This window comes from Theropithecus gelada, chromosome 3, assembly GCF_003255815.1.
Source record: "Theropithecus gelada isolate Dixy chromosome 3, Tgel_1.0, whole genome shotgun sequence".
NCBI lineage: Eukaryota > Metazoa > Chordata > Mammalia > Primates > Cercopithecidae > Theropithecus > Theropithecus gelada.
The window spans coordinates 89,463,347-89,489,688 of record NC_037670.1 but is presented as its reverse complement, the minus strand read 5'-3'; the positions used below and the strand labels follow the sequence as shown (position 1 = coordinate 89,489,688).

The window sequence follows — 26,342 nt, the reverse complement described above, 5'->3', positions numbered from 1 at the left end:
GAGACATGCGCCATGGAAAACAGAACAAAGTACATAAATTGAGAGGATACGGATTATTGGTACAAATCTCCTGCATCTTCTGGAAGTTCTCATTTTCACTACTAGTGAAATGTCACAGGCTAACCTTGAGCCAGATGAATGCGAAGTTATTCTTTAACATTTTCTTCAAACCTGCTAAAAATGTAAACATTTATATAATGAAGACTATTTCTCTTAGACTACTTTAAAAAGAAGTCTATAATTCTAATTCAGTCTCAACCTGGCCCTACCAAGCATTTTGTATTACAGTTTTAAAAATAGCTGCTTCTATAATAACTAAGATTTTTTTGCTTTTAAAACTCTCCCCTTTCTGGGGGTAAATTTAAGACAAAGTAGTATTACTTATTGTATTTGCCACTTTTTTTCCCCTTTATTTACAACCAAACAGAAGTTTCCTGCTTCCTTGCTACCTTCTTTGAAAACTCCTTGTACACAAACACTGTGCAGTCTTTCCCCTACCATTCTTCCTCAGTTCATCAATCTTTTCCCACCTTTTTGAGTACTCTGATTGAAACTAAGAATGGCCACCCTCAGAAAAAGAAAAACCTTTCCATATAATTTCAGAGCATCCACAGATTCTAGGTGTGGTAGCCTGTCTCCAAGGTGACTCCCCGCCACCCAGTTATCTGTAGTCCCGCACATACATACCGAATAGGGCTGACTTGTGTAAACAACATTAGAAAAATGATAGAGTATAACTTCCGAGGCTATGTCATAAAAGACATTGCAGTTTCCATCTTGACAACTGCCATGTCTTGAGAACACTCAAGCAGCTCTGTGGAGAAGCCCATGTGGGAGGAACTGAGGCTTTCTGCCAACAGCTAGCATCAACTTGTCAGCAGCATCGTGAGACCCCAAGCCAGAATCACCCAGCTAAGCTGCTCCTGCATTCCTAACCCACAAAAACTAGCTGAGCAATTAATGTTCTCATTGTCTTAAGCTGTCAAATGTTGGGATAATGCGTTACATGACAATGGATAATAAACTGGGTTATATATTCCAACTTTAGGAATAAACGTCATAAAACATAGTTAAGACTGCATTTAGAAAATATGAATGTAAAGCATTTGGTTCCTCCTGCCAGAAGCAGATAATGCTTTCAATACGGGTCAGAAACCTAACAGGCAGCAGGCTGTATTTGAGAAACCATGTGTAAGTACAGCAGCACGGGTTAGCTGAAGCTCAATACACAACATGCAGCTTACAGTGTTTGAAAGTTTTCTTATTCAAAAGCAAAGGAGCACTCACGGAGATATCGTGATTTTAGTGTCTGTGTCCTGCTCAATTTTTTTAAGATTTCTTCCTTCTTTACCAATAAGACGGCCAACAAAGTTATTATGAGCTAAAATCTTCAATGGGATCTCTTCTGTGCTGTAAACAGAAAAGTGGTCATAAAATTAGAGTTAGTAAATCTATTCTTGGGTAAAAAGACAATATTCACTCATTAAACATTTACTTCCTACCTACCATCTGGGAAGCACTGTGTTAGGTACAGCTTAAAACTTGCTGACAATTGGCCAGCATTCTAGCAATGCATGAATAGAAGGGGAGGAAAAGTACAGAAGTTAACTTCTTAAATAGTTTTTCTTTTATTCACTTCGGGAAATATCTTCAGTGATGGAGTCTCTTACTCAAAACCATATTACTAAACCCCTACTACCAAAACACAACATACAAATAAAAAACAGTACCATCCAGTACAAATATACACCTGGAGATATGTGCATAATTTATATGAGGAAACAGAAGAAACAACAGTGGTTACACTTTGGGGGAAGGGCGTAAGAACAGGAAGGGGAGCTTTCATTTTTTGTTTTGTAGCTTTCTGAATTTCCCAGTCATATATATGTAACTGTTTAAAGTGTCATTGCGGCTTTTCCTTTTTCTGTCTTTTTTTTTTTTTTTTTTTTTTTTTGAGACAGAGTCTCCCTCTGGCGCCAGGCTGGAGTGCAGTGGCACGATCTCCACTCACTGCAACCTCCACCTCCCGGGTTCAAGCCATTCTCCTGCCTCCACCTCCCAAGTGGCTGGGATTACAGGTGCATGCCACCATGCCCAGCTAATTCTTGTATTTTTAGTACAGACAGGGTTTCACCATGTTGGCCAGGATGATCTTGATCTCTTGACCTCATGATCCGCCTGCCTCGGCCTCCCAAAGTGCTGGGATTATAGGCACGAGCCACTGCACCTGGCCTATTTTTCTCTATATTAAAATAATTCTTTTTAAAAATTTTTACTTTAATAATTACATTCTTATAATATGGCACCCACATATAATATTACTAAAACATATTTAAAGTTCTCTACAAGTTAAGGTTGGCGATGAGGTCCCCACACTAACTCCAGTGCCTTACGCTGGATTCTGCTTTCAGTGCAGCGCTGTTCTGTACACTAAACGTGGCACAGAACCCAACCTTCACTCAAAGTTCCTGTGGAAGAAATATTTAGAGTTCCTGCCTCCATTACCCAGATAAATCTCCAGTTTGCCTTAGAAGACACTTAGGCACTTCCCCACCTCCACACTCCCTGCTGCTCCAAGGTGGGGCCAGGCAGAGGACAAGGACAAAGCTCCAATGACCTCTGAGTAAAGGATGAGTCAAGATTTGGGGCTCTTGTCTTGGGTTAATCCAGGATATTTCCTGGTCCTAGGTTCCCCAAGCTGCCTTCTTCTATAGCTGCACTTCTCTTCCCCGTTATCACCACTCACCTATGTTCAAATGTGAATGAAAATATTTAAATATTAAAAGACAGACACTTCACGACCAAATCAACAGTGCCAGTCACTGTAGCTCATCAGGTATCATTTCCCTTTGTTTATTGGCAATTCCCAAGAATTGTGTCAGAGATATCAAAAATACAAGAGCACAAATATCAACCTCTTTCACAGGACAATTTTCTTTACTCACAATTTTATATCTTGAGCTTCCTTATGCATGATCTCCAGAATAGACTTACAAGCCGCAGAGGTGCCTTCAGGTGTAGAGAGGATAGTAATTGACTTCTCAGCAGCCCCTGCATTTTCTTTACGGTGGACATCGATTCTGATAGTGGGTGCAAGCAGAGAGGAAAACCAGAGCAGTAAGCGTGTATTCACAGTGGAGTCTGTAATTACCAATTGCAAAGTCATAGGGCTTCAGGGCAAAGCAGATGACTCACTTCCCTCAAGAGCATAAACTTTCAATAAGCTGTCAACATCAATGCCTTAGGAGGCAAGTTTTAATTCTAGGAACACTCCCCTTTCTCTTTCCTCAATCCAACCAAGCAGGGACATCTTTTCATTCTACCCAAGCTGTTTGTGCTTACAGCTTCCTTTCAGATGCCACAGAACAAATGTCTCATGACAAAGAGCCTGGATTCAATCTGCTCTAAAACAAATAGGAACTGGAGGGCATGCCAAGAGAGGAACTGGAATCCCACAAGCCAAGTTGAACTGCTTATTCTGCACAGTATGTCACTCTTCATTCATTGGATGAGCAGATTTCACCAGTCTGCTCCCCCCTTTGCAAGGTTCTTCCCACATTTTGCCTCCTTGATAGAGGAAAGTCTGCAACAAACAGTGATAGGAATGGAACTTAGACAGATGACAATTCTACTTCAAGAAAAGCAAGTGGTCAATAAACTCAAAATGATGTTTAATTTCACTAGTAATTATATGTCTGCCAGTTAAAAGAATGTCATTTTCTTCTAAACTTACAAAAATTGAGATAGAAAAAAATATGTGCAAGATGATGGGTAACAGGGCACACTCAACACTTTTGCTAGAGTATAGAGCAAACTGGTTCAGCAAAATGCTGAGCACCTTGTGACTCAAGAACTGTACTTCCTGTAACATCTACTCCTAGTAATATCTACAGATACAGTCTCATACGTGGGCCAAGAGCGATGTTTCTTACCCTTGGCACTAATGACTTTTTGGGCCAGATTCTTTGCTGTGGGTGGGGTGTCTTCTGCATTGTAGGAAATTTACCAACATCCCTGGCCTCCACCTACTAGATGCCAGTAGCATGCCTCTCTCTCAACTCTAACAGCCAAAAATGTCTCCAGACATTGCCAAATGTCCACGGGGGTTGGGGCAGTGAGATGATCATTTATGGTTGAGAACCACTGGCATGGGAAGGTTCCATTTCTGACAGATAGAAAGTCAGAATTATCTAATTGCAGGAAGAGATGGTTAAATGTAGGAAGAGATGGTTAAGTAACAGTATATTCATATCATACAGATGTTTTTGAAAATGTGGTAAAACTACAGGTACCAACATAGTACAAAGTCCTTAAGTGAAATAATGCAATTCATATCATGACATGATTTCTTTTTTAAAGTCACACATGTTAGTAGATACAGGCAACAAATCCTATAGAGATACATCCCCAACTTACCAATGGCTACCCGGGTGAGACGAATGGTAACTTTTTAATTTACATATTTATATGTTTTGAATTAAATATAAGTCTGCTGTTATTTAAAAAGTACAAGAAAGAAAATCAGCTACTCAAAAATGTGTGTTTTTGGGAAAATTAAGTGTTTGTTGAGTTCCTCTGGCCACTCAAACACTTAAAGACCTAAATAACTCATGGCCGTGAGAGTGACCACTTGATCATGCCAATAAAATCAAGGTTTGGCTTTCATTTTCCTAAATGTTTGGTTGAAATCTAAAGCTTTACCTCAAGAGGGAAAGAAAACTAAAAATAAGGGCATGAAACAAATTAAGGGCTACCTAAAAATAACTAATAAAAAAAATAGTGTCTTAGGTAACAGTCCCAATCTTAGGAGTCATCTTCCCAGCTGCTGTTTCAATCCCCAGTCACTTTCAGTGATGCGTGTCTTCCAGTAACACATTAGCATCCCTCTTTGCAGTTTATTTCCACCCTTTCACTGTGCCTGGATTACTAAACTCCGATCCCCTGAGAGAAGGGAATGTGGCTTTGGAGATTAAAGTGGCCCTCTGAGACCATTCCAGAAACAGAGGTTCTGATAATGACTAATTTCAATGTCAAGAGTTAATTAAATCCACTGGCAGAGCTCTGCAAATGAATCATCGGATATAACAAAGATTGCTTCCCTTCCCCATCCCCATTTTCCTGCCTTAAGTAAAACAAACAGTTCAATTTAAGTCACAGCTCTTTCATCTGACAGAGAAATGAATAGCTCGAAAAGGAACAATTCTAATCTGCTACATGACAAGGAAGGGAAGCCATATAAAGAATTTCTGCAGGTAACGGTGGATCAAGGGAAGCAAGAAGCCCTTAAATTTTAAGATAAAAGCCAAGCCGACTGACTAGGTTATGGTTATGGTCCAATTGTCTTTCCCACTCCTACATGATGAGGTCAGGGCCATTAATTTTGCATTCAGGTAACCAGCACCCAATATCTCCTGCTTCAAAGCAGGGGAAGGCAGGATCAGATGTCACTGCAGGGAGCAGGTGGGTATAGACCACCTCTTAGTACAGTTCTTTTTGGTTCTGCATGAGAAATGGGTCAGCTAGTCCAATGCAGGCATGGTGCCTATGATGAATACGCATGTACTCTTAGGCCTGCTGGAACAAACACAAAGTATACACAGCAGTGTAGTTCTAACTTTTAGGGAAAGATTAAGCTTATTTCGTCGGATCACATTAAAAAAAAATCATTCTCCTTTCTCAATTTAAAAGGCAAAATAATCTTGTCATTTCTGTAGCTGGCCCAAGGCTTACAGGATGGTATTTTTGGATACAACCTCTTTTTCCCAGCACATTCACAGGTTCTTCAGGAAAAACGTTAGTAACAGGCCCAGAGATGTGCCCTGTAGCATGTTACCGAGCTAGGTATGGGGGGCAGAGCTTGTCACCAAACTTCTCTGGGTCAAAAAATATCCATATACTGTACAACAGCATGGTTTCTAAAGCAAAACAACTAACATATAATGCATGAGGACTGAGAAGTATCTTAGACACATGTGAAGGGCTTCAAGCATAATTCACATGTAGTCATTTTAGTCATTTGACAAATAGAAGATCCTTCTATGCAGCAAGGCCCTGGCCTTGGCCCTGGGGCTACAGTAGTAAATAAAAACAAATAGTTCCTGCTTTCTGCTCATGATAATTAGCTCCAACATTTGGATGGGAATCTTCCAATCCCTTAAAGCCCACCAATTAAAAACATCAAAAAATATCCAGAAGAAAAAGCCATTCTAATCACATGGCTTAATCACAGGAAAAATTTGGATAAATAAGATGAGCGATTCGAGTAAGGCAAGACTGAAAAACTATCTCTGTATTGAGGCCACAAATAAAACGGATTGGACCCAGAAAATTACTTCTAAAAGCAATGAGGGGAGGTGGGGGGTAAGGGGTGGAACAGAGAACAACCTAGAAGCTGCCTGTCTGTCTTCCAGAGCCTCCCCAACCAGAAGAGGATTAGGTATCATTTGTTTTCCATTCATGTGTGAAAATCTGAGGTTCCGTTTGAGACTGAGGATTAGCTCCAGATTTATATGAAATGAACACCAAGATACTGCAAGATTTTTACACATTTCCCAAGTACTGTACAAGGAGGCCTCATGGCTGCGTTCAGAAGGGCACCAAGTACCAGAACGACACACTGCTAAGATTCCAAGGGGAATTCTCCTGAACACCCACCATACACTCAGCATACTCACTTAGACTGGGTCTGTTTGGTGATGTTCCGAATGGTGGCACCTTCTTTTCCTATGATGGCTCCAACAAATTGGGTGGGAACCAGCAGGCGCAGAGGCAAATCACATGGTTTCTGCTTGGACACAGATCCTGGAGACCCCTGCCTTGAGGAGCCCCTCTGCCCAAGCCCCCGGCGACCTCGGGGCTGCTGCAAGGGGTTTTGCTGGGCGGCCATTTCATCAGGGATATAGGCTACTTTCAAGGTGAAATTCTCTAACTGAAATCCATTCAGTTTGTCTAGTGCTCTGAAAGTTGAAAAGGGGCAGGTTTGGGAAAAGGAATCAGTCTATACGATACATCTTTTAGCAAAGCAACACCCATCTCTTCTACTCAGCATTACTAGCTATAAACTTCTGAGTAAAGCCCCAGCACAAGCAGCAAACCTGCAACACACATAATCCTCCCCCTCCTCGCCCCGCACCACCACCACCTGCACACATTTTCCTTTGAGACAGGCGCAGCGGGGAAAAAGGCCACAAGTTTCCAGAGGGAGCTTATGTGCCATCTACTAGTGAAAAATAGAAAAACAAAAAACATTTTGTCAAACTCTTGGTTAAGTTTAACCCATAAGGTTATTAACAGTTTAGAATAGCTAAGCAGCAATAGAGAAGCAAGTGGGCTTCTTGCCTTGGCTAATGTTTCCAAATCACAGTGGAAGAGACATTAGAAATATATACCTCTTTTACTTCACCCTCTAAAATGTGAAGTATTTAAAACCATTTTAAGAAGCAGTGGACAAATATCTCTAAACTATTCACAAACTATCCTGAGTATTAAATTCTACCAGTCACACTCAGTACCTATTATGAGCCAGTCCCTGAGTAAACAGTGGTCCCTGACTTTGTGGTTAATGATCTGATTTGGGGCAAAGAGGCAAGGGTGGTGATAAACCAAAAAAAGAGAATTACTTTCTAATCTGCCCACTCTACCACACTATTTTGGGAGAGTTTCTGTCTTTTTCACCTGGTTTTTTTTTTTTTTTTTTGAGACAGAGTCTTGCTCTGTCACACAGGCTGGAGTATAGTGGAGCCATCTTGGCTCACTACAACCTGTGCCTCCAGGGTTCAAGCGATTCTTGTGCCTCAGCCTTCTGAGTAGCTGGGATTACAGGCGTGCACCATCACGCCTGGCTAATTTTTGTATTTTTAGCAGAGATGGGGTTTCACCATGTTGGCCAGGCTGGTTTTGAACTCTTTGACCTCAAGTGATCTGCGGCATTGGCCTCCCAAAGTGCTGGGATTACAGGCATGAGCTACTGTACCCAGCCTCTTTTTCATTCTTGATCTTTATTTTAACACACAAGGAAACGTGCCCAAATGTTGAGCATAAATCTCAGTGAATTTTCACGAGGTGAACACGCTCATCCAGATCCAGAACTAGAAAACACCAGGACCCCAGAAGCCCCACCAGTACCTGCTTCTAGTAGTTACTGCCCCCCTACCCCTTGCAGACTTCTAACACCATAGATTAATTCTGCCTATTTAAAAATTTTATGTAAGTATGTATGAGTGTACATACGTATTCTCTCATATCTGGAAACTTTTAACTTATTGTATATTCATCCAAATTGTTGTGTTCTATTTTCTGGGTTTGTTTTGTTTTGTATTCATTTTGTGTGTGTGTGTGTGTTCTACTTTGAGAAGAGAAAATAATAAATTAGTAGAGAGGATATAGCCCAGATTTCATAAACATACACCTAATAATACATCCCTTTCTAACTCCCCAGTGCACAACAAAATGAAAAACAAAAAGAAAGAGGTCCCCACATTTCCCAGTGTCACGCAGGTTCTTTGCTCAGATTCTGTTCCAATGGCCCTGAGTTTACCCCAGATGGGAAAGAAAAACAGGCATAAAATGGTCTCTTTCTAGTTGCTTGGTGTGGTCGTTTCCAGCTTATACACTGCTTTACTTGCAAATCTACTCTCAATTCTTGACCTAAATAGAAAAAAGGGGGTAGAGTGGGAGACAGTTCTAGCACCGAAAAGGTCACTGAGGGCTAGGACCTGGAAGGCAGACCCGGGCAAGCAGAGGGCTCACTGACATTCTCCGGCCCAGAATGATTCTCGGTTTCTCACTTCAGTCCTCTATCACTGTCCTACCTTCTCTGGCACATGAATGAACTCTATTGTAAAAGATCAGTCATGCAGAAAGTAGCAAGTGGTTGCTTTGGCACCATCACCAACCCTCCAAGGCCCCTCCCAGAACTGCTGCTCACTGCCATACTTCTATGAATGGACCAGTCCTTTCTATATGTTTACAAACACATGTATTCATGTTCGGTACCTTCGTTAAAAGCATAATTGGGGTTGTGATGTACACTGCTCTGTGGCTTCTTTTTAAATACCATGTCTTGGGATATTTCCATGTGATTTCTATGTCAGAGGGCATTCTTTTCATAAGCTTCAGAGGGTGACAGCTGGCACATGCCACACTTACTTTGCCAATGACTTGATGACAGACCCCTAATGCTGTGCTTTCCTCCTGCCCCTTTTTCCTTAAGGGAATGTGGATTAAGGGCCCTAAAATATTGTCGTTATTTCTAAAGGAAGAGAACAGCTGATAAATTTTAGTATTTATGGTGTATATTTGTTATAAAAAGTTGGAGTTGCAGAAGAGTCAACCAACTACAGATTCTTTCAAAACAGCTTTAATTTTTTTTTTTGAAACGGACTTTTGTTCTTGTTGCCCAGGCTGGAGTGCAGTGGTGTGATCTTGGCTCACTGCAACCTCCACCTCCTGGGTTCAAGCAATTCTCCTGCCTCGGCCTCCTGAGTACCTGGGATTACAGGCACATGCCACCACTCCCAGCTAATTTTTGTATTTTTGGTAGAGATGAGTTTTGTTGTGTTGGCCAGGCTGGTCTCGAACTCTCGACCTTAGGTGATCCACCCACCTCGGCCTCCCAAAGTGCTGCGATTACAGGTGTGAGCCACCACACCCGGCCTTAAATGTTTTTAAAGCCGGGAATAAACAGATCATTGAAGGTTCTTTCAAAAAAATCAGGAAACCTGAACCCACTGAAGGCATCAATTACATCTAGGCATAAAAGGTAGTCTAGCCTTTTTCCTTATAAATGGCATATTGCCAGCTTCAGAAGAGAATAAGTATATTTTGACTAGTAAATTAAGTCATTAATGTTACAAAAATGGTAGATAACTTTCTTCTTGACTGAGATAGACATATACAGATAGATATCATTCTCCCTGGGGTAAAACCAAGGTATACACGTCAGTTACCAGATGCTTCTATATTCTAGAACCATCTAAATAGTCACATGTATCACAAGAAACAACTTTATAACTTGGCAAAAACTAACGTCTAATTTTTTTTTTTTTTTTTTTTTTTTTGAGACGGAGTCTTGCTCTGTTGCCCAGGCTGGAGTGCAGTGGCGCGATCTCGGCTCACTGCAAGCTCCGCCTCCCGGGTTCACGCCATTCTCCTGCCTCAGCCTCCGGAGTAGCTGGGACTACAGGCGCCCGCCACCTCACCCGGCTAATTTTTTTGTATTTTTAGTAGAGATGGGGTTTCACTGTGTTAGCCAGGATGGTCTCGATCTCGTGACCTCGTGATCCGCCTGCCTCGGCCTCCCAAAGTGCTGGGATTACAGGCGTGAGCCACCGCGCCCGGCCTTCTAATTTTTATTGTGCAGCTTTAAAAAGATTTTTCCTTGTGGGGAAAAGAAAAGATTCTCTCACTGAAGAGGTCAGGTGGGGCTCTAGTCCCCAGTGTACCTTCTGGGCCCCAATGGCTAAAAACTAAGGTTGTTCCAGGCAGAGTGCAGACAGCCACTATTGAGTGTATCTTACTATCTAACTGCCATCTAAGCAGAGTTCCTGACCCTCAAATCACAGTGATCCATCCACACTCAGACACAACTGAAAAGGTACAGGAGGAACCTAACTGCAGAATGGTGGCTTTCTCATGACTGCAGCTCCTAAATTACTGAATTTAAGTCAACTACTAGAACCTTTCTGGGCACAAAGTTTATTATTCAGCTATGTCATATGGTGATCTGCCGAGTTCATGGGGAAAAAATTTTTAGTATTTTCACCAAACCCACCGTAAATGCAAGACATGAGATGAACTGTCATAATTATTTGACACACATGTATTCAGGGTTTTTTTGTTTTTTTTTTTTTGGAGACGGACTCTCACTCTTTTGCCCAGGCTGGAGTGCAATGACGCGATCTTGGCTCACTGCTACAACCTCAGCCTCCTTGGTTTGAGCAATTCTCCTTCTTCCTCCTCCCAAGTAGCTGGGATTACATGTGTCTACCACCACACCCAGCTAATTTTTTTTTTTTTTTAACTAGAGACAGGGTTTCACCATATTGGTCAGGTTGGTCTCGAACTTCTGACCTCAAGTGATCCACCTGCCTCTGCCTCCCAAAGTGCTTGGATTACAGGCGTGAGCCACAGCGCCTGGCCAGGATCCTGTGATTACTTGACTCTCTGCTCTTGGTGCTATTTTAAGGGTTGCTGAGAAGATGCTGAGCAATTTTGCCAGTTGGTAGAATTTAATCGTATTGATAAGAAGTTTACTGGGGTGAGGTGCAGTGGCTCATGCCTGTAATCCCAACACTTCAGGAGACCAAGGTGGGTGGATCACTTGAGGTCAGGAGCTCAAGACCAACTTGGACAATATGGTAGAACTCTGTCTCTACTTAAAGTACAAAAATTAGCCAGGCATGGTGGCGTGAGCCTGTAATTCCAGCTACTTGGGAGGCAGAGGCATAAGAATTGCTTGAATCTGGGAGGTGGAGGTTGCAGTGAGCCAAGACTGCCCCACTGCACTCCAGCCTAGGTGATGGAACGAGACTTTGTCTCCCCCCCCCAACAAAAAAAAATTGTTCATTGGGGTAGATCACAATTTAGAGCTGAATGGGCCTCAATAGAGACAATAAGTAGTTCAACTTGAGGAGGAGGGAGAAAGAGAAAGAAAAAAGGAGAAGAAATGAGACCCAGACAAGTTAAACGTACCCAAGAGTCCACACATACAGATCTGAATAGTGAAAAAAGAATACGGACTAGAGACCAGAATTCTAGTCCAGGCTTGAACATTAAGTAACCACGTTATCCTCCAAAGGTCATTTTCCTGTTTGGCATTAACCATCTCCCTAATAAAACTAAAAGATCAGATTCATGGTCCCTTTCAGCTCTCAAATTTCATGCCTGGCTGGATGCAGGAGCTCACACCTCTAATTCTAGCACTCTGGGAGGCCAAGGAGGGAGGATCACTTGAGCCCAGCAGTTTGAGATCAGCTTGGGCAACATAGTGAGACCCCGTCTCTTAAAAAAAAAAAAAAAAAAAAAAAAGTTAGGTGGGTGTAGTGGCACATGCCTGTAGTCCCAGCTACTTGGGAGGCTGTGGTGGGAGGACTGCTTGAGCCCAGGAGGTTGAGGCTACATTGAGCCATGATTGTGCTACTGCACTCCCAAGTCTGCCTGGGTAACAGAATGAGAATCTGTCTCAAAAGATAATAAAATAAAATAAATAAAATTCCATGTCTAAAAATCTCTTTTATTCCCAGATGTCACCCTGTATATAATACAGGGTCCTCACAAAATGAGGTTTAACCCATTATTGAAAAGTCATAAATTCAATGATCTCCTTGTACCAAGAATAAGGGGTTGACACAATTCAGCAATCATTACTGAAAGCCTGGGTAATATGATTTTAAGGATGTACTTTAATGAAATAAATATGGACGAAGCCCAAATGTAGGGCTTCATGACTAAATTGGTTCTAAAAACAAAACGAAACGGTATGGGCAAATGCCCTAGATGATGCACAACAGAAGATGGGATAGGTAAACTGTGGTGAGGATCCAACACTATGCAGAGATTAGAATCAGTATAAATACACTGAATGAAAAACACACAAAACTCTGCAGAATGATTCTTTGTAATTCTGAAAGTTACAATGCATGGGACAAAGTCTACAAAACTATGGCAAATTTAACAGTGGTTATCCCTGAATGGCAAAAAATCCCTTTGTCTCGCTGCTTTATTTCTTTTTTGAAAATAAGTCTTTTATTTACACAATTGTCAAAGTTTAAATGGGAATTTTCTTACCGTTAGCCACTGGCCAAGTTGCTTCAAACACTTCTAACCATAACCACATTTACCTTATACAGTCATACAAAGGAACTGCAATGATAGTTTCTTTTTTTTGTTTTTTTTTCTCTTTCTTCTTCTTTCGAGATGGAGTTTTGCTCTTGTCGCCCAGGCTGGAGTGCAATGGCGTGATCTCAGCTCACTGCAACGTCCGCCTCCCAGGTTCAAGCAATTCTCCTGCCTCAGAATGATAGTCTTAAAGTATGAATAAACATTCCTATTCCCTAACAAAAACATCAGAATAACCCCAAACAAAAGAAAGTATAAGAACTCAATGTCTACACATTTTCTAGGGGGTTATTTGTTTGTCACACATGACAAATCCTCTCATGAGTAATGTCTGTCCTTGACTGTCTTATCTCAACATCTCTGGAAGAGGGAAGGAAAAAGGTGAGCCTCTCTTGCTCTGAGGAGCAAGAAAAGGTGCATTCACTAAACACATACTTCCATTTTTAATGAAACTAACGAATTTGAAATTTAAACTTGTCAAATTTTTATTTTAATAATTCAAGACTTAAGCCTAAAATGAACACACGTATTAATATTTTCTAGAATATGTGTGCTATTAACCTTTGATTTATTTTAGCCACAAGGTGGCAGGAATTTCCATGTTAAATTCTGTCTTAAAGACAGCCATATTTGAGGACTCCTCTTAAATGACATTCACAGAGCTTTAAGTAACAGGCAGCTACAATCACGTTAAAACTAGGTCCCTGGCTCCTCAGCGTCAGTGACCAGCCATCACTGGAAATGAAGTATACCAAACAATAACAGGGGGGCAGCAGCAGCAATCAAACATGTTGGAAAAATACTTAATAGCTGCTAACTTTTGAGCTCTGACTACCTTACCTTATAGGTATTATGAAACATGTTTTGGAGGCATTATCTTAGTTTTCTCAGTAGCCTCATTAGCTAAAGACTATAGTTATTCCCATTTCAGAAATGGGGCTGAACCATGACAGATTAACTTGACCAACGTCAGCTAGAACAGTGGTGGCACAGAGTCTATTCCAAGAAACTGGGCTCTGGAATTGAACTCAACCTCCAAGTTCACTTCACAAGTACATCAAGGTCACATAGCCTTCCAAGCAACAGTTGTTACAAAGAGAAAACTGAGAATTATCAAAATAGCCCTTTTACCTAAAGATTGAGCTTTGGGTGGCCTGCCAAAGAAGGCATGGAGAAATGACACCAGGCTGTCATGTTTGGAGCCCATGGAGCAGGCCTACAGGGTTCACTGGAAGTCCTCAAAGTCAGTCCTGGAAGGACCAGACTTTCCCAGGCTCAAGCCACTTCAAACTGCTCCAAGCAGCCCAAACCAGTGGGTTAAACTATAAATACATGCATATATGCAGAAATATTTGTTTCTCTTTAATCTTCACTTTGTAGCTGAGAAAACTGAAACTCAGAAGTCGAGGTTACTAAGTCCGGGCTACCTGACTTTGGAGTTCACACTTCTCTACTACAACCAATGCCTCTCAAATAAAATTAATTCTCCTCACAGAATGAAAATATATTCCATATCCCTTTTAAAAGCTTATTAGAAAACTCTAATAACAATTTTTGTAACACTGTAACACAAAACTGAGTTTTCCACTCCTTAGATCGTTAACTTTTTAAATACCTCATTGCTTTCTAATTCTCTCCATCTTTGAATTCTTGCAGAGGGAATGAGAACAATATTCCTATAAGGCCACTTGACTGGCAGGAACTAAAATTAGGCAGTCCCTCTCCAAATATTCTTATTGGCGACTTTTGGTCAGTATTTAGTATTTAATAGGTGTTAACTGACTGAATATTAGAACAAAGGATACGAAGACTACTTCCCTAATCGAAATGCCTAATTTATTTAAGTTACCTAATTACTAATTACACAATTCCTAACAGACTTTTCCTTCCTCCTTGGGATCAACGGAAGCCTACCTATCTCTTAACAACCACGCTAAAGATTTTGAGAATACGAGGGTATCTACGTTCAGTTTGCTGTCGTGGTTAGGATTCTTTTCAGCAATAATTCTGCCTTGACTGGCCAGTCTACCTTTCCTGTGCTTGCAGTCTTAATGCTCTGTTTGTCTGTTTTCAAAGAAGGAAGGCTAAATATCAATTACTTTATCCTTAGCAAAATCTTATGCCTCTTCAAAGCTATATAGCTTATGTCTCCAACTTATGTTCTCCCATTCAACTAATTAACTGTTAAATAAGCATTTTGTTTCCCCTTAGCTAATTTAAGTTTTCAAATAAGGCCACAACAACAGGCCTCTGACAATCTCCAAATATCCTTGGGTTTATCACATTATCTCGTATTTTCCAACAGGGACTTGGCTCTACCAAGTATTCAATATAAATCTTTGTAAAGTAAAACATGGCCAGGTGCAGCGGCTCACGCCTGTAATCCCAGCACTTTAGGAGGCTAAGGTGGGCAGATCACTTGAGCCCAGGAGTTCAAGACCAGCCTGGGCAACATGGTGAAACCCCATGTCTACAAAAAATACAATAAAAAAATAAAAAAAATTGCCAGTCTCATAACCCAGCCTCAAAATAAATAAAAATTAAAACACTATGGAGCCTCTACTTTCTCACTGCCCTCACTTTTATCCCTCATTCTACTGAGGGTATAAAAGGTAAAATTTTCCTGGTCTTCTTACATGATACAACTGAAGAACAAAATTAGTCAAAAAAAGAAGAGAAAGAAAAATCAATTTGTTTTATGACTCATACCACAATTTCCATAATGTCTGAGACCTTATGCAAATTGCCAAAAAATTTTAAATGAACAAAGGATACAAACAGAAGAAATAACAGAATGTGTTTAAACATATTAAAAGCCTCCACTCTCACTTATGGGAAAAGTGAAAATTAACATGATATATCACTTTCACATACTAGATTGGGAAAGTGTGATAAAGTCCTGTGTTGGGGAGAATTGGAGAAACGGACACCCCCACAACGCTGATGAGAATTTAAACTAGCTCAAGCTCTACAACAAAATTTAAAGTGCAGTTCTACTTCTGGGAATTTATCATACAGATACATGCTTGCATACACATGACACGCAAAAAGAGATTCACTACGATATTGTTCATAACTGCAAGAGACTGGAAACAACCTAAATATCCAAACTGAGATTAATCAAAGTCATGCCATATCTGTACAACCAAGTACTATGTAACTATAAAAAATATATTTATATACACAAAACATTCAAATGCTATGGTATCATTTGTGTAAAAGCAGGAATAGATACATGTAGCATTTGTTTTCCACATGGTTATCTCCCAAGAGATGAGGTAGTTGGGGAGTAATACTAGGAGGAAGATTTGTACTATGTGCATCTTCAAATCTTTTATATTTTGAACCATGTGAGTGTTATTGATTTTACAAATAAAGTTCCATTTACCTTATACACATTTCCATCTTCTTCTCAGTCTTATCTTTCTTTTCATAGTCCCTCCCAAGTGAGTACTGCCTTTAGTAACCTAGCTGAGGTCCTACTCTTGCAGCTCATTTTACCTTTCCCCTTCAGGGCTCAGAGTCAGCCAGTGTGGTCTTTTCTTTCACCTGTCTGACACAGAGGACAGTCAGCCTGCTCCTGCCAGTATGGTATCTGGAGGTAGTTCAGGCTTCCATAGTCACCTAACACCCAGTGCTGTGCTACTGAGCACTTTGTATGCCATTCTTTCATGTTCATATTCTGAGCAGATCTGTTAAAGGCCATAAATTTGTGGGACCCCCATTTCTCTCTCTAGTGCTCAGTTTATTAGATCATTTCAAGCCTATAGAATTATCTTTTCCTAGGGGAGACTGTTTGATCTGTAAAGTACTGCCTGTTTACTGCACTGGAATATATTTTTTCCCATAAATCTAAGAGCAAATTACACTGATCCAACGTCTGCACGCTCCTAAATGACAATAGTAATCAGGTAATCAGTGAGTAAGAAGACTTAACATTTAACACTGTTGTTTAACACATGATCCAACTTACCAGCTTTAGATAAAATAGCAATAATATATGTGTCATACAAGACTGGGAGAGGGGGAGAGACTTTACGTTATTTGGCAACAATACCAAGGCCCAGAGTTTCTGCAAATAGGGTGTGATTTAGTTTCATACTAGACCACTCTATTATTGGCATTAAAGATATATTGAAAATGTAATACAACTTTAACCAATGTAGATTCTTATTAGACATTCAAACTTAAAAAGAAAGGTACGATTACAGGGTCAAACTTTGTAAAATAAAGCTTCTCTCTGCCACCCACCAGCCCTTATCAATTGAGAAATCCACAAAATATGTTACTGTACTTAACTTAGTTATTATATAAAGATTAAGTTTCAAGCTGCTTACTGTCTAGCTTGGTCCTTACTGGAATAGGTTACATTTACAACTGCAGTTTCCGAGTCAGTGTTCACTAGAGGAAGAGAAAAACAAAGAAAATAAAAGTTAGTTTTATTTCTACTTCCTTCCTTTTACAAATTTGAAAGCAATTCAGAAGACATGTACCTTGCTCACAGCTCTCCACCACTCCATACTGGACTAGTAAACTATCCAGCACCTATCAGGAGGGGGAGAGAAAATTAAAAATTTTGAGTTTCCCAAGTTATTATCAAGGGCAGGAATATGTCTTAAAATCACTAAGTAATTGTGATGGAAAAGAGCCAAAAAATTATCTGGGGCTTTGGACTGCCGAACTAAGGGATGGATACCACAAATACTACACTCAGACTTGTCTCTTCTGCCCTCTCCTAGATCCCTGACATTAATCTCATTTCCTAGGGCTAACCAAGAAGTAACACCGGCTCAGCAAAGTATGCAAAGTCACAGCCGCCTGGTTCCTGAGGCTGAAGAAGGAGCATATATTTCTCACACATACACAAACACATCATCATACTTTCTACTTGTATACAAAGTCACTAGATAAGGGACCAAGTTAAAAACTAAAGTTTAACGGGGGGTGGTGGCTCGCACCTGTAATCCTAGCACTTTGGGAGGCCAAGATGGGAGCATTGCTTGAGGCCAGGAGTTCGAGACCAGCCTGGTCAACATAGTGAGACCCCATCTCTAAAAAATAAAATAAAAAGAGAAAAAAACTAAAGTTTTATCTATAATATGTTCTTTTCCAAATGACTTCCTTTACAGCTCTAATGGTTCTTACAGAACAGATTGCTCAAGGCAGGCTAGCAAAATGAAGACAGCACAGTGCATACTCTACCTGGAGTCGAATTTAAAGCCCAACATAAATACATAGACAGCAAAAGTATGAAATGAAGCGAACATTTCTTAGTCTACACAGGGTTGGAAAATGTACAATCTGAAGTTATCTATGTTTTCACCATCTTTCCTGTAGCTGTATTATTAGAGTACGCATGTTATCCAAATGGAGAGGCTGTTAAAACAGTAACTCTACGTTTATTGTAATATCAACTGCAGATGTATGTCTCGTCAATATAAACCAAATTCAGGTGTCCTTAGCTTCTAAGAGCTATAGCAAAACAAAGTAAGCTTCTGTAAATAATAGCAAACTACTTACTCATCAATTTAGCTACAAATTTTCTTATGTATGTATGTATGTATAAGTATGTATGAGACAGGGTCTTGCTATGTCACCCAGGCTGGAGTGCAGTGACATGATCACAGCTCACTGCAGCATCAACCTTCTGAGTTTAAGTGATCTTCTCACCTCAGCCATCCAAGCAGCGGGCACTACAGGTGCACAGCGCCACCCTGAGCTAATTTTTAAATTTTTTTGTAGAGATGAGGTCTCACTATGTTGCCCAGGCTGGTCTCAAACTCCTGAGCTCAAGGAATCCTCCTGCCTTGGCCTCCCAAAGTGCTGCGATTACAGATGTTAGCCCTAGCCTAACTGCAAAGTTAAAAAGGCTGTTCCTTGAAAATGTTTTTCAGGCGCCAGGAAACAGTAAACCATTAGAAAACAAATTTTTATGATAATTTACTACTAAACTTAAGCAATTTCTTCTAAACGAAGTTTTATCTTAGGTGGTATATTTTAGGCTTTTGTCTACTGTTTCCAGTTTGAAACATATAACACGGTTTGTCTGGGGTGAGCTTTTGTTTTTAGTTTTGGGTCAGGGTCTCACTGTCACCTATGCTGGAGGGCAGTGGCACGACCATAGCTCACTGTATCCTCAACCACTGGGCTCAAGCAATCCTCCCACACCAGCTTTCTGAGTAGCCAGCACTACAGGTGCATGCCACCACACCTGGCTAATTTTTAAGTTTTCCGTAGAGATGGGGGTCTCACTATGCTGCCCAGACTGGTCTCAAACTCCCAGATTCAAGAGATCGTCCCAGCTGGGCCTCCCCAAGTGCTGAGATTACAGGCGTGACCCAGCGCCTGGCCTGGTTTTTCTTTTAAATAAGGTTAATACCTATTTATGAGTGAAATGCCCTTTCATTTATTTTTATTTGGTAAATTTCCTTTGCATGAGGTAAACTGAATTTTTATTTGGTAAATTTCTTTTGCATGAGGTATACACACAGGAGCACATTAATCTTTGTCTCTGATTACAGCTACTGTTAATCACAAAAAGACATTCAAATATTTCATGAGTGAAGTGAATACTTCAGAGGAGGAAATCCTGGTATATCTTATAGGAAGGGTACTCTGTAAAAGTGCTTGTCTGTTTTATAGGTGAATTTGCCATATGATGTTGATCACAGACTCATTTTATAAAGGCCAAAAATTAAGAAATCTCTCACGCTGCCATTCAAAGAGAAAATATACAACACATAATTCCTTAAATTAAAAACAAGGATGGCCGGGCACAGTGGCTCATGCCTGTAATCCCAGCACTTTGGGAAGCCGAGGTGGGTGGATCACCTGAGGTCAGGAGTTCGAGACCAGCCTGGCCAACATGGCAAAACCTCGTCTCTATTAAAAATACAAAAATAGTGGCAGGGCACGGTGGCTCACATCTGCAATCCCAGCACTTTGGGAGGCCGAGGTGGGCAGATCACGAGGTCAGGATTTTGAGAGCAGCCTGGCCAACATGGTGAAGCCCTGTCTCTACTAAAAATACAAAAATTCGTTGGGCATGGTGGTATGCCCTTGTAGTCCCAGCTACTCAGGAGGCTGAGGCAGGAGAACGGCTTGAACCCAGGAGGCAGAGGTTGCAGTGGGCTGAGATCGTGCCACTGCACTTCAGCGTGGGTGACAGAGCAAGACTCTGTCTTTAAAAATAAAAAAAAAAAAGAAAGAAAGAAAGAAAGAAGAAAACACAAAAAATTAGCTGGGCTTGGTGGCAGGTGCCTGTAATACCAGCTACTCAGGAGGCTGAGGCAGGAGAATTACTTGAACCTGGGAGGCGGAGCTTGCAGTGAGCTGAGACCACACCATTGCATTCCAGCCTGGGAAACAGAGCAAGACTGCACTTAAAAAAAAAAAAGAAAAAGAAAAAAAAAAAAGGCGGGGGGAGGGGGCAACCCTAATTTTCTAAACAAAAATGAATTTTTTTCAATACAAAAAATGTTTTACTTCATACTTAAGTCAGAATTCTAACAAATTCATTCCACCTTCAATAATGAAGGCAGGAGGAAAAGTATGTCTATCATCAAAATTTAGTTTTTAAATAATAGTAGAGCTTTATAGCAACTTGGATGGAGGCAGGGGTAGCAGAGGGGTTCAGGGAGTAGGGGGTAGTTGCCAGTTTAATATGTCATTTAAAATTTAGCTTTTAGGGCCAGACACAGTGGCTCATGGCTGTAATCCAGCACTTTGGGAGGCCAAGGCAGGTGGATCACTAGAGGTTAGGAGTTTGAGACCAGCCTGGCCAACATAGTGAAACCCCATCCCCACTAAAAATACAAAAATTAGCCAGGCGTGGTGGCGCATGCCTGTATTCCCAGCTACTCAGGAGGCTGAGGCAAGAGAATTGCTTGAACCTGGGAGGTGGAGGTTGCAATGAACTGAGATTGCACCACTGCACTCCAGCCTGGGCAACAGAGCAAGACTCTGTCTCAAAATAAAATTTAGTTTTTAAATGAAAGCCACACTAATAGTACAGCTTTATAGCAACTTGGATGGAGGTAGGGGTAGAGGAGGGGTTTAGGGAGTAGGAGGTAGTTGCCAATTTGTTTAATTAAACATCCTTCTTAATTCTTCTGAAATGCAATTTGTTCAGTAATTAAGTATATTAGTCTCCACACAGATTACCTTATGCCACCTTAACTTTTATTACTCTTAGAGATAACACTACAAAAGTTAAACCTGTGATCTATAAACAATACCGACTAAACCTACAATAATGCCAAGGCAACAAATATTCTTCAAAAGCTACAGTGCCAAAGTGATAAATATTTATATACACACACAATTATATATACATACATTTATATTTATATATATGTATACAACCTGTATCATATAATCATATAAATGATACAGGTAAACTTTTTAACTTAAAAAATCAGGGGACAATCCTTTCATGCGCTTCCTTTCCAAGTTAGGCCTGGTAGAATGGCTTCTACAAAGAAGGGTTGTGAGAAGAAGGGCTGCTCTGCCACCAACAAGTTGATGACCTGAGAACACATCATCAGCATTCACAAGGGTATCCACAGAGTGTGCTTCAAGAAGACTGCCCCTGGCCGGGCACGGTGGCTCACGCCTGTAATCCCAGCACTTTGGGAGGCCGAGGCAGGTGGATCACAAAGTCAGGAGATCAAGACCATCCTGGCTAACACGGTGAAATCCCATCTCTACTAAAAATACAAAAAAATTAACGGGGCACGGTGGCGGGCACCTGTAGTCCCAGCTACTCAGGAGGCTGAGGCAGGAGAATGGCATGATCCTGGGACGCGGAGCTTGCAGTGAGCCGAGATCGCGCCACTGCACTCCAGCCAGGGGGACAGAGCGAGACTCCGTCTCAAAAAAAAAAAAAAAAAAAAAAAAAAAGACTGCCCCTGGGCATTCAAAGAGATCTGGAAATTTGCTAAGAAGGAGACACGTGTTCACAGACACGAGGCTCAACAAAGTTGTCTGGACCAAAGGAATAAGGAATGTCCTATACGATAATATGTGAGCAGCTGTCCAGGAAATGTAATGAAAATGAAGATTTGCCAAACGAGCTCTATATTTTGATTACCTGTGTACCTATTACCACTTTCAAAAATCTATAGTCAGTCAATGCGGATGAGAACTAGCCACTGATCATCAAATATGTTAAAGTTATAAAACCACACACACACACACACGAGAAGAAATATACATTAAAATTTTCACTGCATATATTCAAAACAAAATTGCTTGTATAGTTAAACATTCTATTCCTAAGAACAGATAAATGCTATTGGTTGTCAACGTCAACTTCTGTGTAGGTAAAGTCTTTTTTTTTTTTTTTTTTTTTTTTTTTTTTTAACAGCCTTACTGTATCACCCAGGCTGGAGTGCAATGGTACAATCTTGGCTCACTGCAACCTCCGCCTCCCAGGTTCAAGTGATTCTCCTGTCTCAGCCTCCCAAGTAACTGGGATTACAGGCACAAGACACCACACCCAGCTAATTTTTGTATTTTCAGTAGAGACAGGGTTTCACCATGTTGCCCAGGCTGGTCTTGAACTCCTGACCTCAAGTGATCCACCTGCCTCGGCCCCCAAAGTGATGGGATTACAGGTGTGAGCCACCACACCCGGCCATATAAAGTCTTTAGAAAGGTAACTACAATCCTGTGCACTTTTTTAAAATGGTAAATTTTATTGTCTGTAAATAAAACTTTAACAAGCATGACTTTAAAACAAAAAAAAAAACACAAACAAAAAGCCTTCTAATCCTTAGAAGAAATAGGTGCAGATTCAATCTTGGTACCTAGCTGTGAAAAAATTTAACACAACTTAGGAGATTTTACATACACCCCATAGATGGATTTCAGTGGATCTCTGATGTCTTACTCAAAGTTTCATGTACAAGGTTTGGAAGTAATGACAACAGAATAGGGAGAGGGCTGTCAATAGCCTAATAAGATTCCCAAATCTCAAAAGGATTTCCAACCCCCAAAACGACTTGAACTGTACTATAGTAACCCCATCAATCTTAAGGCAGGCCATTATCTGAATATGTTCTTTTATGTCAAGGGCTACCAAATGGTATCATGCCACTCCAGCCCCCTCAACTGTCAAAGAATAAATACAAGTTACACTTGATAAGTTCTGACATTTTGCCTTTTTTTTTTTCTTTTTTTTTTTTTAAAGACAGAGTCTCAGTGGAGTGCAGTGACATGATCTTGGCTCACTGCAACCTCCGCCTCCCAGGCTCAAGCCATTCTTGTGCCTCAGCCTCCTGAGTAGCTGGGATTACATGCATGTGCCACCACGCCTGGCTACTTTTTGTATTATAGTAGAGACAAAGTTTTGCCACGTTGGCCAGGCTAGTCCTGAACTCCTGAGCTCAAGTGATCTGTCTGCCTCAGCCTCCTAAAGTGCTGGGATTGATTACAGGTGTGAGCCACCGTGCCTGGCCGCATTTTGCTTAATTCTGCATTAAACAGGAAGACAGTGTTCCTGTTACCTGTCACATAAACTATTTATGTGCCTGTTTTTGTCTCCTAGATTCTTGTCCCCTCTCAGTACCACTAATCCTTCTATGTCAACCACAAATATTTCTTTTAAACAGTCTTAAAGGCAAAAACAAAAAACAAAAAACAAAAACAAACCAAAAAAACACGAAAAAAACCAAAAAGGCTTCCACTGTATATTTCCAACACTTTCACAAGTTCCCATACCTAAATAAAATCTTAAACCAGAAAGGAAACATTTCTCTATGCGTAGGTAAGTTTAAATTCCAGTGACAGGGGAGGGAGGAGGGGTATAAATGCAAAGTAAACCCTCATAGAAAATGTCGTTCTTGAATTCCCCCCTATTATGTATTTAGGACGTGAAAGCCTCAAATGTTCAGCCTTTTTAAAAAAAAAGTTCATCCACAGCTGGGTGCAGTGGCTCACACCCATAATCCTAGCACTTTGGGTGGCTGAGGTGGGTGGATCACTTGAGGTCAGGAGTTTGAGACCAGCCTGGCCAACATGGTGAAACCCCATCTCTACTAAATTTACAAAAATTAGCTGGGCATGGTGGCATGCACCTGTATTCCCAGGTACTTGGGAGGCTGAGGCAGAAGAATCCTTGAACCCGGGAGGCGGAGGTTGCAGTGAGCTGAGATTGCACCACTGCACTGCAGCCTGGGCAACAGACTCCATCTATTTAAAAAAAAAAAAAAAAGTTCATCCAAACGTATAAACAGTACAGAAAGAATCCCATGAAAAATGCAAAGATTATCACTTCCTGAATGTAGTAGTACAAAATTAAGATCACTCATAATAGTCTGAAGTAGAAACAACCTGAATGAATGCTTACTGACTGATGAATGGAAACAAAATGTGGTATATTTGTACAATGGAATATTATTCAACCATAAAAGGGAGGTACTTATACATACTGCAACATAGACAGACCTTGAAAGTATTATGTTACCTTGTTAGTATAGTGGTTTTAAATTTAAAAAAAAAGAAAGAGAAGAAGGCATTATGCTAAGTGAAAAAGACAGTCACACAAAACTACTTATTATATGATTTCATTTGTATGAAATGTTCAGAATAGGGAACTCTACTATAGACAGAAAGTAGATTAGTGGTTTCTATGAGCTGAGGAAAGTGAAAGTGGAGGGCGATAAATGTTTATTTTTGAGGTGATGAGAATGTCCTAAAATTGTGGTGATGGTTGCACATTATCTACTAACATACTAAGCCAGGATAGTGGCTCACATCTGTAATCCCAGCACTTTGGGAGGCCCCAGAGGGCGGATCACTTAAGGTCAGGACTTTGAGACCAGCCTGACCAACATGGAGAAACCCCAAACCTACTAAAACTACAAAATTAGCCGGGCGTGATCACGCATGCCTGTAATCCAGCTACTCAGGACACTGAGGAGGAGAATCACTTGAATCCGGGAGGCAGAGGTTGTGGTGAGCTGAGATCGCACCATTGCACTCAAGTCTGGGCCACAAGAGCAAAACTCCATCTCAAAAGAAAAAGAAAGAAAGAAAAAAAAAAAAAACCCTAAAAAAAAAAAACAAAAACCAAAAAATTAATTGAATTGTACACTTTAAATGGCGAATTGCATAGTATGTGAATTATACCTCAATAAAGCTGTTAAAAAAATACTAAGAGCAACTTTACCAGGTAATAGCCTAGTTTTGCATTTTAAACTTTGAAGTATTATTGATCGCTTCTTGGCCTTTTGGCCAAGAATCATAAACAGAACCAGCCTAGTCTGGTTCAACTTTGTGTGACAAAATGGTGATTTGTTCTTCAGTTGCCATGGATCCCCAGCTTGCAAGTTCTGTAACCTGAGCCTGTCCAGATGAATCACACATGCAACCACAAGCAGAACCTAAGTGCCTGGACCGAGACAGGACCAAATTAAGAAGTGGACACCACATGTCATGATCCATGATCCAATCAGATTGAGTCCTGGTATCACCTCCTGATATGATCCAGTCAGATCACACCTCCTGGCATCAGATCACTGTAAGATTCAATCAGATCATACCTCATTAACCTCTGTCTATAAAGTATGTCCCAGCCCCCACCTGAGGGTGACAGATTTGAGCCTGACCGTCTCCTTGCTTGACAGTCTTACCACGAACTTTTCTCTTTACAAAAGAACCTATGCTTTGGTGTTTGGCTTTCCACTGCACAAGGACAAACAGAACCAGTTTCGTTCAGTAACAGTATCATTGAAATGCAGGATAAACTGCATGAAATTTGATTCACTTTGACATTATGTATACACTAATGAAACGATCACCATCATGACAAGTTTCTTCATGCCTCTCTTCAATCTAGTAGCCTAGTTTACTGACACATACAGAGATCACTGCAACAAAGACAGTTTAAAAAACTGTCTTTGACCTGCAATGTGATCAGATTTCCTCAGCCACACACCAGTTATATCCCCACCTCCCTCACAAAACTGGCTGTATTTAGCTGGTACCACTATGGGCGTGAGGTAGATAATTTATGTTCTGCAGGTAAGCCTTCTGCTGACTGCTTAGTCTTTATACCCACTGCTCAAGTCCCATCACTCCTGGGCTATCTGAATCGAGTCTGATTAGTATGCTTGCCTGTAGCCTAACACTCTATGACTATATCCTCCTGCCAGCAGTTACTACCCTTCTGTGGTTTTGAACTGCCATTATAACTTGTCCAAACTTCAACATGGCATAAGAGGTTGTCAGTTATCTGGTACTACTTCTCTTTTCCATATATTCAATGTACTTCCCACACCTATGCACCAGTAACACCCTCAAAACTGGGTAAAGTGCCTCTCTCGTCATCTCTCTAATGCCCGTTATTGGAAATCAAAGCAATGTCACTTTATAATCTCTTTCCTGATCTTTATTTTCCTGCTAGTGATTATTAACCACAGTGATGTGATTGTCAGGTATGTCACAGTAATATATTTTTCAGAGTCACATTGACTTCCATGCTTAAGCTGGCAGGGAATTTA

The 26,342-nt window shown here is 40.7% G+C and overlaps 1 protein-coding gene across 3 annotated transcripts in view; it reads right to left on the bottom strand.

Annotated features, from left to right (window-relative positions):
• Positions 1–26,342, bottom strand: part of IGF2BP3 (insulin like growth factor 2 mRNA binding protein 3) — a 156,262-nt gene that overhangs the window by 29,708 nt on the left and 100,212 nt on the right. For 2 of the 3 annotated variants that reach the window (XM_025378424.1, XM_025378423.1), the window contains exons 4-8: positions 17,331–17,382; positions 17,175–17,238; positions 6,675–6,956; positions 2,946–3,080; positions 1,288–1,410 (exon numbers count right to left, since the gene is read on the bottom strand). In XM_025378424.1, coding sequence (XP_025234209.1) covers positions 1,288–1,410; positions 2,946–3,080; positions 6,675–6,956; positions 17,175–17,238; positions 17,331–17,382 — 656 coding nt within the window. The remainder of the gene's footprint in view (positions 1–1,287; positions 1,411–2,945; positions 3,081–6,674; positions 6,957–17,174; positions 17,239–17,330; positions 17,383–26,342) is intronic. The other variant, XM_025378426.1, reaches the window with a different exon arrangement.